The 16,671-nt window shown below is 46.4% G+C and overlaps 6 protein-coding genes across 8 annotated transcripts in view; 2 read left to right on the top strand and 4 right to left on the bottom strand.

Annotated features, from left to right (window-relative positions):
- Positions 1-3,049, top strand: part of LOC117581680 (putative mediator of RNA polymerase II transcription subunit 26) — a 59,857-nt gene extending 56,808 nt beyond the window's left edge. For all 3 annotated transcript variants that reach the window (XM_034269054.1, XM_034269055.1, XM_034269056.1), the window contains exon 7: positions 2,552-3,049. In XM_034269054.1, coding sequence (XP_034124945.1) covers positions 2,552-2,929 — 378 coding nt within the window. In that variant the 3' untranslated portion in view covers positions 2,930-3,049. The remainder of the gene's footprint in view (positions 1-2,551) is intronic.
- Positions 588-1,602, bottom strand: LOC117581682 (accessory gland protein Acp32CD). Its single transcript, XM_034269058.1, has 2 exons — positions 762-1,602; positions 588-686 (listed from the first exon to the last, which is right to left on the bottom strand). Exon 1 carries the CDS (start codon positions 1,571-1,573, stop codon positions 764-766), a length of 810 nt encoding a protein of 269 aa, XP_034124949.1. The 5' UTR covers positions 1,574-1,602; the 3' UTR covers positions 588-686; positions 762-763.
- A 1,837-nt stretch (positions 3,050-4,886) lies between the features above and the next one.
- Positions 4,887-7,531, bottom strand: LOC117582257. The gene is made up of 3 exons (XM_034269871.1): positions 6,607-7,531; positions 5,247-6,546; positions 4,887-5,174 (listed from the first exon to the last, which is right to left on the bottom strand). The coding sequence occupies exons 1-2, from the start codon at positions 7,509-7,511 to the stop codon at positions 5,973-5,975; spliced, it is 1,479 nt and encodes a 492-aa protein (XP_034125762.1). The 5' UTR covers positions 7,512-7,531; the 3' UTR covers positions 4,887-5,174; positions 5,247-5,972.
- LOC117582258 lies at positions 7,188-9,184 on the bottom strand. The gene is made up of 2 exons (XM_034269872.1): positions 8,694-9,184; positions 7,188-8,635 (listed from the first exon to the last, which is right to left on the bottom strand). The coding sequence occupies exons 1-2, from the start codon at positions 8,992-8,994 to the stop codon at positions 7,683-7,685; spliced, it is 1,254 nt and encodes a 417-aa protein (XP_034125763.1). The 5' UTR covers positions 8,995-9,184; the 3' UTR covers positions 7,188-7,682.
- A 1,041-nt stretch (positions 9,185-10,225) lies between these two features.
- On the bottom strand, positions 10,226-11,152 carry LOC117582582 (deoxyuridine 5'-triphosphate nucleotidohydrolase, mitochondrial). Its single transcript, XM_034270428.1, has 2 exons — positions 11,015-11,152; positions 10,226-10,951 (listed from the first exon to the last, which is right to left on the bottom strand). Exon 2 carries the CDS (start codon positions 10,949-10,951, stop codon positions 10,388-10,390), a length of 564 nt encoding a protein of 187 aa, XP_034126319.1. The 5' UTR covers positions 11,015-11,152; the 3' UTR covers positions 10,226-10,387.
- Positions 11,153-11,355: 203 nt separating this feature from the next.
- LOC117582580 (protein brunelleschi) lies at positions 11,356-16,632 on the top strand. The gene is made up of 10 exons (XM_034270425.1): positions 11,356-12,010; positions 12,072-12,830; positions 12,890-13,755; positions 13,812-14,055; positions 14,111-14,667; positions 14,734-15,182; positions 15,238-15,431; positions 15,497-15,688; positions 15,748-15,955; positions 16,016-16,632. The coding sequence occupies exons 1-10, from the start codon at positions 11,818-11,820 to the stop codon at positions 16,293-16,295; spliced, it is 3,942 nt and encodes a 1,313-aa protein (XP_034126316.1). The 5' UTR covers positions 11,356-11,817; the 3' UTR covers positions 16,296-16,632.
- Positions 16,633-16,671: the final 39 nt, after the last annotated feature.

The following is a 16,671-nucleotide window of genomic DNA, read 5'->3' as shown; positions in this document are numbered from 1 at the left end:
TGAAAGTCCATGGAACCCATTTGGGTTCACTTTATAACCTCGCCTGGTTGCCATGTGACGAATTCTATTATCTATTGCCAATTGTGATATCAAGCTTTAGTTCAATTTCAATGAAGCGGCAATTAATTGTCATGCGATTCGTTAGAGTCGAGCTCCGGTTTGCTAGAGTTCATAGTTCATTTGTCCATCGACACATTATTCGGTTGTTTAGCAGGGGCGAAAAATATTTAATTTACAATTATAATTAAAAACATTACAAAATAAATCATTGAATATTATTTTCTGATGTGTCTTTTCCTCCCACCAGTAAATCAGATCAAATAAACCAACAAAATTCACTGATAGTGGCCAAATAATTGCAGAACAATATTCTATGGTGTTATTCTCGGGCTTTCTCTTTGCCAGCAATCACTTGTGCGTGCTGAGTCCAGTTTTAATAGGAGTCGATGGGAGCAAGGACATGCTACTTCGGCGACCAGAGATCTGTTTTCATACCGTTTCAAGTCTAACTGATTTCTTGTCAGGTTTCTTCCAAAGATTCCTTGGAGAAAGATTCTATCCCACAATTGAACCGCATCCGTAACTATGAAATTTCCTTTTCTATATTTAACATTTTATTGACATATAGTTAATGAATTCATGTGAAGAGGCTTCTTCCACCACCGAAACTACACAGCCGGGTTATACTGCCAAAAGAGAAACGTAAACAGGAAACGTTAATCGATCAATTCTGGCTGGACTGGCACTGACAAGGGACCTACGCTCAGTTATCCCCGTTGTATTCCTCGTAGTCACTGTCCCCGTACGTTCTTGCTTTGGCCCTGTTGGATGGTGCCCGTGCAGCCGGCTTATCTCCTCCCTGACTGGCAGAACTGTCAGCTTTGACCCCACTGCCGGAGCCGCCCTTGCTGCCGGAGTGGCCGTGACTTTCGCTGCTCTCGTAGATGGAGCGTATGTAGCGTCCGCCGAAGCTGTCATCGATGCTGATCTCGTAGCTGCTATGATGGCTGTGTTCTCCAGGTGCATTGCCGCCTCCCGGCTCATTTGTTTTGGCCGTCCTCAGACGACGATCGCTTGGGTCCTTGCTGTCGCTGTCGTCGTCATCACCCACGTCGCCGGGAACGCCCACATCATTGTCGCCATTACCATTGGCACCGCCATCCCCTTGGTCACCGCCGCTGCCTCCATCAGTTCCTGCACCTCCATTATCACCTCCATCATTGCCTCCATCATTTCCTCCATCATTGCCTCCATTATTTCCTCCGCCATCATGATCGCCGCCGTGATCCCCTTGGGCTTCTTCATTCTGATCTCCGTTATTATCGTCTCCATCAGCTTTATGATAGCTGAGGTTATCGTTGTCACGGTCAGCCTCATCCCCGTTCCCACCATTATCTTTGAAATTTTGTGGGGCCGTCTTCTCAGCCCCTCCGCCGCCCTCGCCACTGATGGCTCCATCGGGATTGTTGTTGTTGAAGGCAAAGTTCATGTAGTACTTCTGCCCGAGGACGCTGCGCCCCTGCAGCTGGACGAGGGTCAGCAGGACCAGTGTGAGTAGCCGTATCCTCCACATCGCTGCTACGATCCCAAGCTTTGGAGCAGCGCCCTGGTTGCCTCTCTTATATATAGATGATGAGGTCCGTTTAGTGCGGCGAATGGTTCGAATCGCAGCAATCGATTTGGATGTGGAGCAGCCCATAAAGAGCTCGCCCGATAAAGGCGTGTCCAACATGGAGCACGGGCAGTGGCATCGGGCATCAGCTCGATGGCCAAACAGTGGCAGTTGTTAGTTGCTGGCCAGCAGAAGAAGTTGCAACCGTTGCACCAGTAGCAGCAGTAGGAACTGCAACATCAGCAGCTGGCTCTGAAACAGGTTGCCCCGTCGAAGGAGCGCGGCATGGAATTCAATCAGGGCCAATCTATAATAGAAATCTCATGTGGCGCGAGCTTCGTTTTGCCCCAAAGGGGACTTCGCTTTAGACCAGAGCTGTGGGGGGGGCGTGGCAGGGTGGTGCGGTGCCTGTCTGCCCGTCTGCCTGTCTGCCTGCCGCCGCTCTCTGCGCCCACTTTCAATCGATCGTGCGTTGCAAATATGAAAATGCTACTGCAGCCAGACAGCGAACAGCGTACGGCAGAGCAGGAGCCACAGTCAAGTCAGGCAGCTTGGGCTAAAATCGTTTTTCATTAACAATTTTAAAAGCGGCACATTAATCAGAGGCACACACAGGCAGAGCTACGCAGCTGTGGGATGCCCTGTGCCAACGAGGCTTCCCCGGCTAGAAATTCTACTGTGGTTCTAACTCTGCCACGGATATGAATGTGGAAGTTTAATGGACTGGACCACATGGCTTCCCCACATTCAATTGTATTGGCAGGGAAATTATTTTCTTATATCTTGTATATTTTATGTTGAATGTACCACTGTGCGGACGCGATGATGGCGCACATAAATCTACTCTTACACACACACACACACATACACACACACACACACGCTTGCGCACAGCACAACTAATAATTCTCTCTTTCCTCTCTCGCGTTCTCTTTGCAGTCGTTCCGTGATCAGTCCATCGATGGCACCGGCCTGCCGCTCTTAACCGAAGATCATTTGGTTAACTCGCTGGGCATGAAGCTGGGGCCGGCACTCAAGTTGCGCTCCATATTGGCGAGGAAATTGGGCGGGCCGTGTCCGTGTGTTGCATGCGTTGCGCAGGCGCAACAAATGTTGGCCTTGCAAACGGGCGGAACACCGCCAGCAGGGGCTGCAGCAGGGACAGGGACAGGGGCAGTCACAGTCACTGCCACCCCAACTAGTTGCAGCATCATCAAAACGGAGATCTTTAATGGGAGCAGCAGCAGCAGCAGCAGCAGCAACAGCAACAGCAGTAGCCAGAGCAATGCCACATGTTGCATGAACGATGCCAGCTAGTTATGTAGCTGCCAACCCAGCTAAATATTTATGCTAACTAATTGCATTTCAACTGCAAAAATTGTTGTATTGTACCAAATGAGCTTTCAAGAAAACAAAACAAAACAAAACAAAACAAAATCAAGAAAGAAATGGCGAAGGAAACGCCTATTGTATAACTGTATAAATTAAATGTGTAATCTAATTGCTAGTAGCTAAAGTTGTAAACTTTAAGTGACAACAACTAAAACAACAACGATCGCAAAGTCTTCCATTTGCCCACACACACATACAGACATAGGCAGACACAAATCATCTTTGTATAGAGTTAATCAATTGATTAGTCAATTTAATGAGAAGAGTTTTCGTTTACGTACTTAAGTGCAGAGCGCCCTCGCTTTGCATTGGATTTTATTTATTTTCTATGACTTTTATTTTAACTGCTAGTCAGTAATACACATAACATTTAAATACGTAGAATTCCGCAAAATGAGTAACTTAACAACTTAAAGAATTCAATATAATATTGTTTAGCAAAACGAAAGTAAAAGGCTATTTATTTTAAATATTTTAATTGCAATACGGCATCAATTGTTACACCCCCCAAAAACTCTTTAATTTTCCAGATGTATCCTTATTTTTTTTTATATTTATCTACATTTATTTTCTGCGGCCATGCACAGAGGAATTCAAAATTCAACTTTACGAACTGTAAATCATTTTTTAAGAGCTCCAAGACTTGAAGAAACACACTCACACACACACACCCACACACACACACACACACACCCACACACACACACAAGAAAGAAGCAAAAACAAATACCTATTTTATAGTTTCTGTGTACATATTGTTTTATTTAATTATTTATAAGTTAAATAGTGAGAAACATTTTCTAACACATAGGCCGTATGCAACGAACTTAAACAAAAAGAAAGAGAAAAAGAAAAAGAAAAAGAAAGAGAAACAGAAACAGAATGCAGACCTTCTGCAAACTAGGAAAGAGAATAAATTTGATTTATTATTTACATTTAATGAAATATAGCTATTTTTCACAAGCTAAAGCAAATAAATTATACCAGTTATCATACAACACACATTAAACAATGGAACGAACATGAAATACCCTTTGCTCAGACTCTGAGATCTGAAGAAGTTCCTTCTGAACCTTCTGAATTTTGAGAAATGTAAAATATACCCGTACCTACCCTATGGGGGGGTAGTCTTGGTAAAAATAATAAAACTGCACTTCTGACTGCAGTCTCTGAGGCGTTATGGGCACGCGGCTGACCTCCGGAGCGCTCTCTGCGCCGCGGGTCGAGCGTAACCGTTGCGCCAAAAGGCAACCAAGGATGGCTGCAAAACAATTAAAAGCACGCAGCGCACCTCCAGCGTCTAATTACAAATTGGAGTCATTGAATTTATTAAAATCGGCCCCGCGTAAATTGCGCAGCAATGCACTTGAGACACGCGAACTGATATTGTGGGCCATCGGATCGGCGCTCCTTGGTTCTCATTACTCGGTCATAATTCACTGCGCCTGCCCGGTTCAAGTATCCCTAACAGACCATCCCTGCTGACAACCAACCAGGTTACTATGGTCCTCAGCAATAATTGTTTGCTTAGGTATTATTTATCAGAAAGACAGGAAAATATCTTGCCCAAAGAGGTTGGCTTGCAACTGCATGTTAATTAGAGCCAATTCCAATACGTATAACTTTGGTGTGCCGAAACTTGAGGGATAACGAAATCCAATTGTGTACAGTCAATTTGGATAGTAAATTCCTACGACATCAACTTTACACATTTTTTTAAGCTATCGACATTTTTCCAACTTCTCTGATTTCATTTTGAGTGAAATTGAGTGAAATATTGAGTGAAAACATGCATTTGAGCAATTCATTCAAATGCCTATTTTATATGATTTATTTTTAAATTAGATGTTCTAACTACATCTACATCTTCAGTCCAAATGTATTTTGTAATTCTACAATTACCATACAGATACTTTCTGATCTTCAATTAGCCCAAGAGTATATTTTCGGGTGTGTATCTCTAAGATTCTTCCACGTTTTCCGATCAGCCTAAAAGTATATTTCAGTGAAGCGATTTCGATTTGGAAGTGTTATGGAGTAGCTGGGAAGAGTCTTTTATTCCATGTCCATTCCATACTTATGTTGTACATATGTAAGTACGTCATTGGTTAGTCGTGTGGTCTATTACTTTCGAGGTGACAGTCAAATACGTTTTATCGTTTTCAGTCATCTGAAAGATATTAAAAAAAAAACACCAATTGAGACAACGGGGATGTGTTTTGGCTTTTCGTGTTTGGCTTACCTCGTCTATTGATGCACGAGATGATGGGGAGATCCGTATTTTCAATGGAGCTTGAACTGAGAGATCTCTCACTGATTTCAGTATATCCACGGAATTTTTAAGGAAGCTTTTGCACATGCTGCAGAGTGTGCTTTCCAAATTGATATACTCTAGTTTTCGACATCCACGGAAGATTTCAAGGAGATGTCCGGAAATAGTATCAAATGTATGTTCGGAAGTGATGTATATGCTCTCAAGATTAGTCATGTTTGCCAAGACGGAGAGGCTTTCTTCATCTTTGAAGCCACACACTAGACTTGTGATTGAATCAACCTGCACAAGATGGCGAGCCTCTTCAAGGCCAATGAAAGATCTCCCTAAATCCAAATTCTTTAATTTGCTCGAAGCCTTCAATGAAAGTGCACCGAAAAGACCTTCTAGAGTACCCCTTTCGGGGGTAGAGGATATTGTCAACGTTTCGAGATGCAAAGACTCGGCCAATCCCTCCATGCCCTGGGTATCTTTGATTGGGAGCTCCAAGGACTTTAGTTTCGGAATTTGAGAAACAATGTCCAATGCCTTGACTGGTTCTTGATCGGCTGCCGGACCTTTGATTTTCAAATTCTGTATCTTTGATTCGCCAAGAGATCCAAAAGCAGTGAGCAAATCTGTCAGAGATGTTTTATCTTTCCCAGTTGTTATGACCAGTTCATTGATGCAGGATCGCTTTGACAAGACATCAAGACCCTATGTACAGCAGAACGCACACTGGAGCCGCTTCAAAGAACTTATAGCTGACACTGCCTTCACCTCTTCGGGGGTCAGACCTTCGCCCCATACATCCAAGTGTTCTAGTGTGTGGCACTCCCTGTCGGCCAGCTTTGCAAGAAGATTCTGAAGGGAGCCCTTTTCATGGGTGACAACAATCAGCTCTGCCAGCTGTGGAAGTTGTGCCAGCTGTTCCAAGTTTTTTGCACAGGATAACCTGCAAATCAGTTTTCGGAGAGACCTCATTCTACAGACTTCCCTCAGTTCATTATTGCTCATTTCGTAATAGCCCGCATCCAGTTCCTGCAAAGTATCGGCTTGCCACGTGGCCAACTGCCCAAAGAAACTATGCATGGAGCCCTTTTCGAAGGGTCCCTCAATTGATACATGCCCAAAGAAACTATGCATGGAGCCCTCTTCGAAGGGTCCCTCAATTGATACATGCCGCAAATTCGGCAGCCTAGCAAGAGGGTTTAGGTCCGTGTCGTTCCCTTGGTCATCCCTTAAAATTCGAATATACAAAAAGCCAGTGCTCTTGTAAAAATCGATGTTTCTGCGGAATGGGATACAAGTTTTGCGATTGAACTAAAAAAGTAACAAGTCAATTACATACCTTAAAATTATACCTCTTTGCTTGACATTGAAATCGCTTAAATGGAGGAAGTGCTGGAAGCTTCGTGAATCGCTGAATTTGCCTTTGAAGCTCGTCAATGAAGTAATTTTTGCCAACTCTGTAGTCTCATCAAAGTCGAGCGGGCTGTTCATATCCAGACTCTGTAGCTCGTGATTATTTCTCCTTCCTAGAGCGGCGAAGAATTCTCTTAATGAGACAGTTTCATGGTGTCCTTTGATTATCATATGCTGTACGGATTCAAGGCGGGCAAGAGGTTCCATTGCAAAGTTTTCATTTTCAAATAAACTCATTTCTACGCGAAGTTCTGTCTTTTTCATCAAATCTTTGTTTTCCCGATTGAACCATACGCTTCCGCTGTTGATCTGTATGTGAATATAATCTTGAGAGGCCTCCAAAATTGCGCATATATCAGGCGATGTTGTGTTGACAGCGCCGGAACTTGTCTGCTTGTGTTCGATGTAGATGTTAATTCTAGTTAACTTTTTGCAGGTCTTTATTACTGTAAGGAGCCCAGGCGATATCTTGTCGAACGTTTCATTCGCTATCAGACTCAAATATTCGAGCTCGGTTAGGTGAGACAGCAGCTGTATGTCCAGAGGATCAGCGAACTGACATTTCAGAGTACGCAAAGACCTTAGGCGGGCCAGTTCCTTTGCTGCCACGGTGTCGATCTTTGCTTCCTTCCCTGAGAAATGAAGTTTTTGTAGTACCTGCGACTCCTTGGCGGCCAGAGCAGTCAGGAAGCGCTTTGAGATTACTGGGGATAATGGCCCAGATATAAAAGTCATTTCTTCGAGCAAGGGTAGTTGCGCTAGCAGCTCAGCGTTCTGTGATTTCAATATCTTCTGGGCGGATCCTGAGGATGATGGCACAGGCTCAGTCATTTCTTTGGGCAGGGGTATCTGCTCTTGGAGCTCAGCTTTGAGTGTTTTGGCCAATCCGCACTCTAATATCTTCAGGCGGCTCTGGACGGAACCTGAGGAGGATGGCGCATCCTCATTAACTTCTTGGTGAGTGGGTAGCCGCCCTAGGAGCTTTTGGAGAATTGTTTTGGCCTAGAGGAGTCCCGAAAATACTGGCACATCCCCAATCATTTCTTCAGGCAAGGGCCTCTGCTCTTTTTCGGCAAATCCGCACTTCAAACTCTTTAGGGATGCGATTTGAGACACGATGGCGACTTCCGCGGCTGTGATCTCTCTCAACGTCAAAGACGTCAATGTGGGTGCTTTCCGGAATGCCGCTGCTAATTCATTGAGAATCGGCTTAAGTGAACCAACTTGAGGCGTTCCGTATATTTCAAGCGAACACAAACCTGGCAGAGTCGCAAGTGCACCAAAGTTGGAGGCATTGACATTATCTCCGCCTATGCTAAGAGTAAGATATCCCTCACTTGGTAGGTAGCAGATGGCAGTGTTCATATCTACTATGTCAATCCTCTTTTCCGCAATCGAGTCCTTAAGAATGCTCAGAACCTGCTCAGATATGGCCAAAAAATCATGCTCGGAGAGTATCTCTAAGTAGCCGAGTTTGGTCAGTTGGGACAAGAGCCCAATGCTCTGGTGATCGTCAAATCCACACTTCACTTTGGTTAGTGTTTCAATCTGGGCCATTGCCTGTGTTTCCGTTTTATCCAATGGGACATCGTCTACGGACAATCTGGTGAGCAGTTTGCGCCGCTTGGCAACGCATGCCTCCAGCAGGGGCTGCAGAGTGCCCTTCTCGTGCACACCCGCGATCTTCAAGTGGTTCAGTTTGGGAATCTTGGCCAAAGGCTTGTACTCGCTTGCATCGCAATCGGTTCTCATTTTGAAGGTGAGTTCTTCCAAGTCACCGCAATGCGGAACAATCGTGGCCAGCCTCTTTCCTCCCGTTTCATTATTCATGTATGACAATTTCTTTAAGTTTTTGTTCTGGATACAGCTCTCGACCAAGTCATCAATATCCATACGAATATTTAAACGGAGTGTCTCGAGGCTTTTAAGCTTTTCCAGACCCTCTAGGGTGTAGCCTGCAATGAATAGCTTTGTGTTTATACCTTTCTGTTTGTACATTTGTGTAATGCTCACCCGGTCCATATATGTCCAACTCTTTCAGATTTAGCTTGTTTTGGAGCTGACCCATGACTGTGCGAAATGCTTCCATGTGATCACAGTGGTATGATTCGGGTGCATAACGCAATACGACTTTTGTGGGACCTGCTTCCCTGATGGCATGGCTGAGGGAGTCCCAGTAGGTTTCCTTGTCCCTCGACGAGGTTGTCTCCAAGCGTTTGTACACCTCTTCAAAGTCAATGTGAATGCTTCTGATCTTACATTTCATGTACTGCTCAAGGCTGCTGTATAGCTCTGTATCCCATTCAAAGAGCATACGGGCAATATGTTGACAGCAATCGGCGAACCTAATGAGATCGCCATACTTGATTTCCTCGATTGCTCCTGGTCTTTCGCTCTCACAATTCTTTTTAATTTGATTAAATATTTCAAATTTGCTGTAAGGTGACAACTCAGAATTGCCCTCGTGGCTCAATTTTAGGTATTTATTAGACAGCCTTTGATAAGGAACAATTGAAAGTCCAGTGGATTATGCCAAGTTACACACCTTAATACACACCTACGATTAGATTTCTTTTGATTTTGTATTATAATTTATTTATTAAATTAAATTGATTTATTTTTATATTTATTAAATTTATTTATTAGTTATAATTACTTTCTGTGTGCACTTAATAAACGGTTTTAATTGTCAACGTTCTGACGACTGCGACTCAACTGGCTGTTCTGTTTGCTGATAAAAGCTTTTTATTTATTATACCCGGTACTCGAAGAGTAAATAGGGTATATTGTATTTGTGCGAATAACGGTTGTATGTAACGCACAGAAGGAAGCGTTTCCGACCCCATAAAGTATATATATTCTTGATCAGCATCAATAGATCGATAGAGCCATGTCTGTCTGTCCGTCTTGTTTGTCGGCTAGTTCTCAGAGACTATAAAAGCTAGAGCCCCCAAATTTTGCATCCAGACTGCTATATGCTCACACTGAAACCAGTGTATTTAAAAAATGAGCCACACCCCCTTCCGCCCCGCAAAAGGGCGAAAACCTCCCAAATCTACAATTTTGAAGATAACAGAAAACTAAAAACGCCATTCCGTAGGAAATGGCCATATCTATCAGATCACCAAATTGGGATCCGATTGGATCATTATTATAGCCACAATGGAGAAATTAGCTTTTGTTGTTCTTTTCACTTTTAACCCACCCCGTCCCGCAGCTTTTATTTGTTTTTTTTTTTTTTGTGCGGACGGTGCGTCTGCCTCTGCCTCGTGTCTGCAGTGTGTGGGTCTAGGGAAGGGCGGCAAGCTAACGGAGCGTGTTGGTGTGAGAAGTGTTGTAGATGTAGATGACAGATGAAGAAAAAATGTAAAATTTGACAAAACACCGCTAAGGTGCAGATGTAGTACCGAGTGCCGGGTATAAAAATTGTGACGCGTAAAAAGCGTCTCACACGTCCCTTCTCGTTGTCTCTCTCTCTCTCTCTTTTACTCGCACTAATCTGATAACTCACACAATTTAACTTTTAGTAGAAATCCACAGTAAAATGTTTTATACATATTTTCATAATATTTAATGGCATTTTACGTAGTACTTATGTATGGACATTGAATGAATGGTCAACGTAATGGACCGATGACAAATGTGTTGGTTTAGCTTACAAATTACAAGTGTTCTGTACCGCAGCAGCACCAATGGCGCGTGAGACTCTAGGTGGCAATGGGGGTGGGGGTGGCCTCTGGCTCGGCTGGCGGTGCCTTCTCTCCGTTGCCGTTCTTGGCAGCTGGCAAATCCTTGACGCCGGTCGAGCCGAAACCGGCCTCGCCGCGTTCGGTGTCATCCAGCTTGTCGACCAGTTCCAGTTCTGGATAGAAGATGCGCTCGCAAATGAACTGAGCTATGCGATCTCCATGCTTCACCTCGAAGTCCGTTTCAGAGTGGTTGAATAGGACGACGCCCAGATTGCCACGGTAGTCTTCGTCCACAACGCCGGCGCCCACATCAATGAAGTTCTTCACGGCCAGGCCAGAGCGGGGAGCGACGCGACCATAGGAGCCCTCCGGAACTTGGACCTGCAGATCGGTTTTGACAATCGCCTTGCCGCGGGCCGGGACCACCACATCGTAGGCACTGCGAAGATCAACGCCGGCTGCCTTGGCAGAGCCGCGGACCGGCTCCAAGGCGTGCTCCGTCAATTTGGCGAAACGCAACACACACTTCTCGATTTTCATTTTCTTGGCAGCTGGAATGTCGTCGGTAATGGATGAAGGCATCTGCAGTGATTATTGCTGTTTAATAATATCAATATCCAAAGGTTTTTCGAACATTCCACTTACTTGCAAATTTTTGGCGGTGAAATAGCGTCAATAGGTGCAGTGTGACCGCGGTTTTACCGACATATACTGTCTGACCGTCAAAAATATACCAAAATAGGCCGTCGCATTTTCTAAATATACGGAGCTACAAACCACACTGTATATAGATGTGTCATTTCGTACAAGCAATCTGTTGACTTGATGGTTGGTTCTAGGTTTTAAACGTAACAGCCTGAAGCGAATATCAAAATATCGACACACTTTTGGTACATTCGGTACTTTTGTGCGATTGTCCACACACTTTTACATTCTATCGACCATCAAGTAGTAGTGTGACCAGAAACACAGAAATCTCTGCAATTTGCCATTCACCGCGACTAGCCGACAATGCACTGATTGGACAATTTCTTTGTAAAATTTACAATTGAATGTGTTTTTATCACTTTACTTCAATTTGTATAACAATTAAAGCCAAATTCTCGGGTTTGCCTGCTGCCTCATCCATGCGGAATTCGAATCCCAAGGAGTTAACGTGCTAGAAAGGAAATTCTCGAGGTGAAAGCAGCAGAAACAACATCAAACAGCGAAACCACCTCAAAAGGGGGAGGCGCCTTTCCGCTGCTGCTGCTCCACCACTTGGCCACATATCAATGCAAAACAATGGAAATCAATTGATGCAGCACATCAATCACATGCAGTAGTGCGTCGTGGTGCGGAGGGGGTGTGCAAGCGGTTCCGTATCAAGAGAACAAATGTGCAATTTCAGACCACAGCCACCACCAGGCGAAGTGTATTGCGAGCGAGCGCAGGCAGTGTGTGTGTAAATGCGTGCTACGGTCGGTCTTATGCTGTCTCATGGTAGCGTGGAGCCAGTTATGTCACGACCCGACTACGAACAGAATGCCCTGCATCACAGCTCCCTTCTGGTGCTGCTCCGTGGTGTGGGACCCTCACGGGCACGCATCCTCCAGCGGGCCTTTGAGAAAGTGCGACGTGTCAACAGCATCAAAGTGAATGGTAAAACACTTGAGGGAGCCACGCTACCCAGAGACCTATCTAAATGCTTCTTCCCTTGCAGATTCCAGCGGCAATACACGCACCATTTGGGTGCGCTTCATCCATGAACATCCCGTGGAGCATAATGATTGGGGCGACTTTCAGACACATCGCCGCCTGCTGGGCCTCGTCACCATTGGCAAATTTGACAATCAACCGGAGCTGAATGAGCTCTGTCGCCTGCACGAGTCCCTGAAGGTGCGGTATGGCAGCACACTCTACGAGTCCCGGGCCATTTTCTTTGGACCCGACGAACCCAATGGCCTGGAGACCATTGGCGAGGAAAAATCGTCAACGCCGCGTCGCCTGCAGGATGACTTTACGACGCCCTCGAACTTCAAGTCGCAGGCGTTCTTCTATCGCGAGCAGGACTCGTGTGCGGATCTCGAGTCGCGCATTGGGGACTTTGTCAGCGCCCTGTTTTGGGTGCTCGAGTCGCGGCGGCTGGAGCGTTCGCGGGAGAAGGCGGAAAAGGTGAGCCTGCTCCTGGCACCCTTCGAGAAGCGCGACTTTGTGGGCTTGGACATGGAGTCGCGGAACAATCGGAAACGCTGCGTGGGCCGTGTGATGAAGAATCTGGCTGACTTGTCGCTGCAAGCGGGCCTCGTCGATGAAGCACTGAGTCTCTATCATAATGCCAATGAAACGTTGAGAACGGTGGGTGATTCCCTGTGGGTGGGGGCCACCGAGGAGGGTCTGTGTGCGGCATCGGCAATGCTGTTGTATCCGCAAATGCGAGAGATTGAGACGCTGCATAGAAACTCATCGCTGCAGGAAGCGGGTAAGTGGAAAAACAGTTCCTGAAAAGCAGAAATGTAACCGATCCACTGGGAATTGCAGGCACCTCACCGCTGCGGCATACCCCTGAGAAATGGCGAGCCAGTGATGCCACCAAAAAGGTCACCACCGCACCGGAAACGACGAATGGGGAGGCAACAGTCCAGCAGCAGCAGCAACAGCAGAGGCTTACCTCGAACTCATCTTCCTGCTCATCGGTATCTTCCTTGGTGACGACGGCTAATAATTCCTCGGCCTCCGACACGCCAACTACATCGTCCACGACCACCTCTTCCACATCCACAATATCGGCAGCGCCGCTGGGCGGTAACCAGCGCAACGGAGAGCTTCCCGGCAACATACTCAAGGCGGAGGAGATCACCAACTATTATCGCAAGGCCATCATCAACTACAGCAAGTACCGGCATGCGGCCACCATTGAAACGGAGGCGGCGCTGAAGGCCTCACGCATCTGCATCGAACAGAATCGACCGCTGGACGTGGCCATGTTCCTGCAGAACATTCTCTACATAAATTTGAGCATGAGTGAGCCGGAGCGTGTCAAACGATTCGAGATCATTACGGATCTGTATCAGCAGATTGGATACCAGCGGAAGGCTGCCTTCTTTCAGCGGCTGGCGGCACTGAAGCATGTCCAGCAGGGCAGCCAGGCGCCGGATTGGCTTCAAAGCTATCGCTTAATGTTGGGCAGCTTTACGGGCTACTTGCTATGCCTGGACCCGCTGGAAGTAGTGGGGAATGCTGCCGGCTGGCCGGCACTGCAAATTGATTTGGTTCAGAGCCTGATCACGGCAGCTCGGCGATTGGGACACTCGGCCCTGGCCACGCGCCACATGACGTTCCTGCTACAGACCCAATGGGACAATATGTCGCCCACAGAACAAAGCGAAATGGCTATACAACTGCAGGTGGGAGCACCATTCAATTTAGTATTTCAATGAAATCTAAAAATATTTTGTTGCAGAATCTGAGCGCCCAGTGCGAGGGCTCGCCTGTGCCGCTGGTGCTGGAGAATGGCACTGTGATACCGCCCGCAAATTTGACAGATTTGCCCTACTGCCTGGACTTTCAGGTGAAGGATTTACCGCCCCACTTGCGGCCGCAGCGTATCAAGGTGGCCAAGGCAGACAGCGGACCGTTTCTGTTCACGCCCATCCACTTTAATTCCGTGGATAGAAGGGACAAGAAGAAGGATAAGAATAAAATAGGTGAGCCAGGCACTTGAAATGAAGCCATGACAATCATCTTTCCCTTTTGTTGCAGCTTTCCTGTGGGTTCAGAACGATCTGAGCGAGGTGTGTGTGCGTTTAAGGAATCCCCTGCCATTTGAGCTGACCGTCACCGATATGCGACTGCTGACGAATGGCGTTGTGTTCGAGTCGCTGCCCCAGACCATTGTCCTACAGCCGCATGTGCCCACCTATGTGCCGTTGCATGGCACGCCCATCGAGACGGGGCAGCTGGATCTTCAGGGCTACAGTACGCACACACTGGGCGTCAAGTCCAATTGTCGACTGAAGCATATGCGGGGACGTAGCTTTCCGCCCAACTATCTAGTGGAGGTGATACCCGCCCTGCCGAGAATAGCTGTGAAAACTTCGCTGCCACAGACGGCCACATTTAGCAATATGAATAGTGCGGACATTGTCGTCACCTCGGCCAGCCTCACGCTGTACAATGGAGAGTCCTCCAGCTGCACCATAACCATTACCAACGAGAGCGCCATCCTGCCGCTGGAATATCTGGAGGTGAACATTAACTCAAATGTAGAACAGGAGCTTCAGAGGAAGATCTTTCGGATAGATGAAGAGGCTTTGCAGGTGAGTTTCAAGTGGAAAAAAAGCACGCTGAGTATGGATTCTCAATCGGTTTATTCCCCTTTGCAGGCCAAGCTGCCTGTTCCGCCACAGGGTACCATCGATTTTGTGGTGGAAGTGTACGCTGAGGCGGATTTCGTTTGTCCCCAACCACCGTCATCGGTGGGGCATTCCAGTGCACCAGCTGCTGGTGATTATTCCCTGATGTCCGGCTCTGGGCATGCCAGTTTGCCCTCGAGAGTGGGCTCACCGCAGCATCGGCGCCACGAACCGCAAACCTCCAGCTTTCGCTCCACCATGTCCGGTGGGCAGCCCTCGCTGGCGGCACTGAGCCTGCAGCCAGAACCCTCCAGCATTGGCTCGCAGTTTTCGCAACATATTGAGGCGCAGGTACGCTTGAAATACTCAGGAGGGGAGGCACTGACGGCTGGGTATTGTCGTCAGTGTGCTGTGTCCTTTAATCTGGAGCTGCTGCCCAGTGCACAGATTACCAGCTGGGATGTTCTGCCAGCCGAGATGTAAGTGGAAGGAATGATCAAGCGAACATATATTAATTTTCCTCTTCGTTTTTAGAGCTTCACAGTTCTATCTGGTGCTGGATATATCCAATCTAACCGCTCAAGAGATGTCGCTCAATTACACAGACAACAAGAATATACTCATCGAGGCCAAAGAGAGCTGCCGTGTGCCCATACCAGTGGATCGTTGCTCACTGGAGCAAGTGTGTGCGGCACGGGCAGCCGAAGTTGCGGAGAATCTAGAGAGAGGTTTGATCTATATTTCCTGTGTCCTGTGTGGTCGGATTTAAAACCAAGCTCAAATCCTTTTGCAGAACTCTGTTTTCGAACGCAGCTGCTGTCGTTTAATGATGCTCTTGGCAAACTATGCTCAGAGCATATAGCCGAGCGGGTGAAAATCAATTGGCTGCTGACTGGAACCGATATCAAGGGCATGGCCTCCTTGCGGGGCATAGTCCTATCGCAGTCCATGGTGGATCTCACTGCTGTATCGCCCCTGCAGTGGTGTAAGTTGTGCTGCGTCGAGTACGAGAAACCCATTTTCATTTGTGTTCTTTGCTCTTAGCTATTAGCTTTCAGGATACGCCTGTGCAGCCGCACAGCGAACTTGTGTGTACGGTGGGACAGCGTGCGCTGCTTTGCATACAGTTGACCAATGATTCGATGCAGCCGCTCAAGAATCTGGTGTTGAGCATCAAGTTCTATCAGGATTATTTAAATGGAATGGAGAATTACAATCTGGAGACACGCGTGGCCTTCTCAGGCCCAAATAGGTGAGATCTGATGGATATATATTAATGTTAGTTAATGTCTAATCTTTGTTTTATCTTTAGAATTTCCATTCCCATTCTGGAGAAACAGGAGCAGACGCAGCACACTTGCTCTGTGATATTCTTTACGCCTGGACGCTTCAAGGCTGGCATTGAGTGCACCACCAACCCGCAGCAGCAGCAGCAGCAGCAACAGAAAAAGCCAACGTCAGCACGTTCCTGTCCGAGCGCCACACATGTTGTAGAAGGTCAATTAGAAATGTTCTCGTCCAGCTATGATGAGCAGCAGGCGCATGTTTGGAAGTTTATACCGCCCATAGAGGTGACCGTTGTTGAGCAGTGAAGAAATGTTACTTGTCTCTAGTTTAATTTCGTTACAACATATATTTGGATATGTGCGTGCTTGTGTGTGTGTCTCTTGTGTATATGTGCGTATTGGCTAACCCCCCGACATATAGTTTGATGCCCGCTCTGTTATACCCCTAGGCTTGTGGTAATATCAAAAGCAATTAATTGTTTGTAAAGCGAAACAAAACTTTAAATCGAGTAAATAAATACGCATAAATTGTATATAATTAAGCTCAAAACAAAAACAAAAAAGTATATAAACCATACCTAAATGCTTGATAGAGAAAATGGCCATAATATAAAATCAATATAGTACACTTATATATATATATATATATATATATATATATATATATATATCTTATATATCC

The sequence above is a fragment of the Drosophila guanche genome, unplaced genomic scaffold, assembly GCF_900245975.1.
Source record: "Drosophila guanche unplaced genomic scaffold, DGUA_6, whole genome shotgun sequence".
Classification (NCBI taxonomy): Eukaryota; Metazoa; Arthropoda; class Insecta; order Diptera; family Drosophilidae; genus Drosophila; species Drosophila guanche.
This window is presented reverse-complemented; position numbering and strand designations above follow the sequence as displayed.

Coding starts and splice junctions, on each gene's coding strand:
- LOC117581682 (XM_034269058.1), bottom strand. CDS start 1,573: ATGTGGAGGATACGGCTACTCACACTGGTCCTGCTGACCCTCGTCCAG.
- LOC117582257 (XM_034269871.1), bottom strand. CDS start 7,511: ATGACTGAGCCTGTGCCATCATCCTCAGGATCCGCCCAGAAGATATTG. Junction 6,547..6,606: donor CAAAGAGGTATAATTTTAAG/GTATGTAATTGA, acceptor CCCATTCCGCAG/AAACATCGATTTTTACAAGA.
- LOC117582258 (XM_034269872.1), bottom strand. CDS start 8,994: ATGCTCTTTGAATGGGATACAGAGCTATACAGCAGCCTTGAGCAGTAC. Junction 8,636..8,693: donor GTTGGACATATATGGACCGG/GTGAGCATTACA, acceptor TATTCATTGCAG/GCTACACCCTAGAGGGTCTG.
- LOC117582582 (XM_034270428.1), bottom strand. CDS start 10,951: ATGCCTTCATCCATTACCGACGACATTCCAGCTGCCAAGAAAATGAAA.
- LOC117582580 (XM_034270425.1), top strand. CDS start 11,818: ATGCGTGCTACGGTCGGTCTTATGCTGTCTCATGGTAGCGTGGAGCCA. Junction 12,011..12,071: donor CAACAGCATCAAAGTGAATG/GTAAAACACTTG, acceptor CTTCCCTTGCAG/ATTCCAGCGGCAATACACGC. Junction 14,056..14,110: donor GAAGGATAAGAATAAAATAG/GTGAGCCAGGCA, acceptor CTTTTGTTGCAG/CTTTCCTGTGGGTTCAGAAC.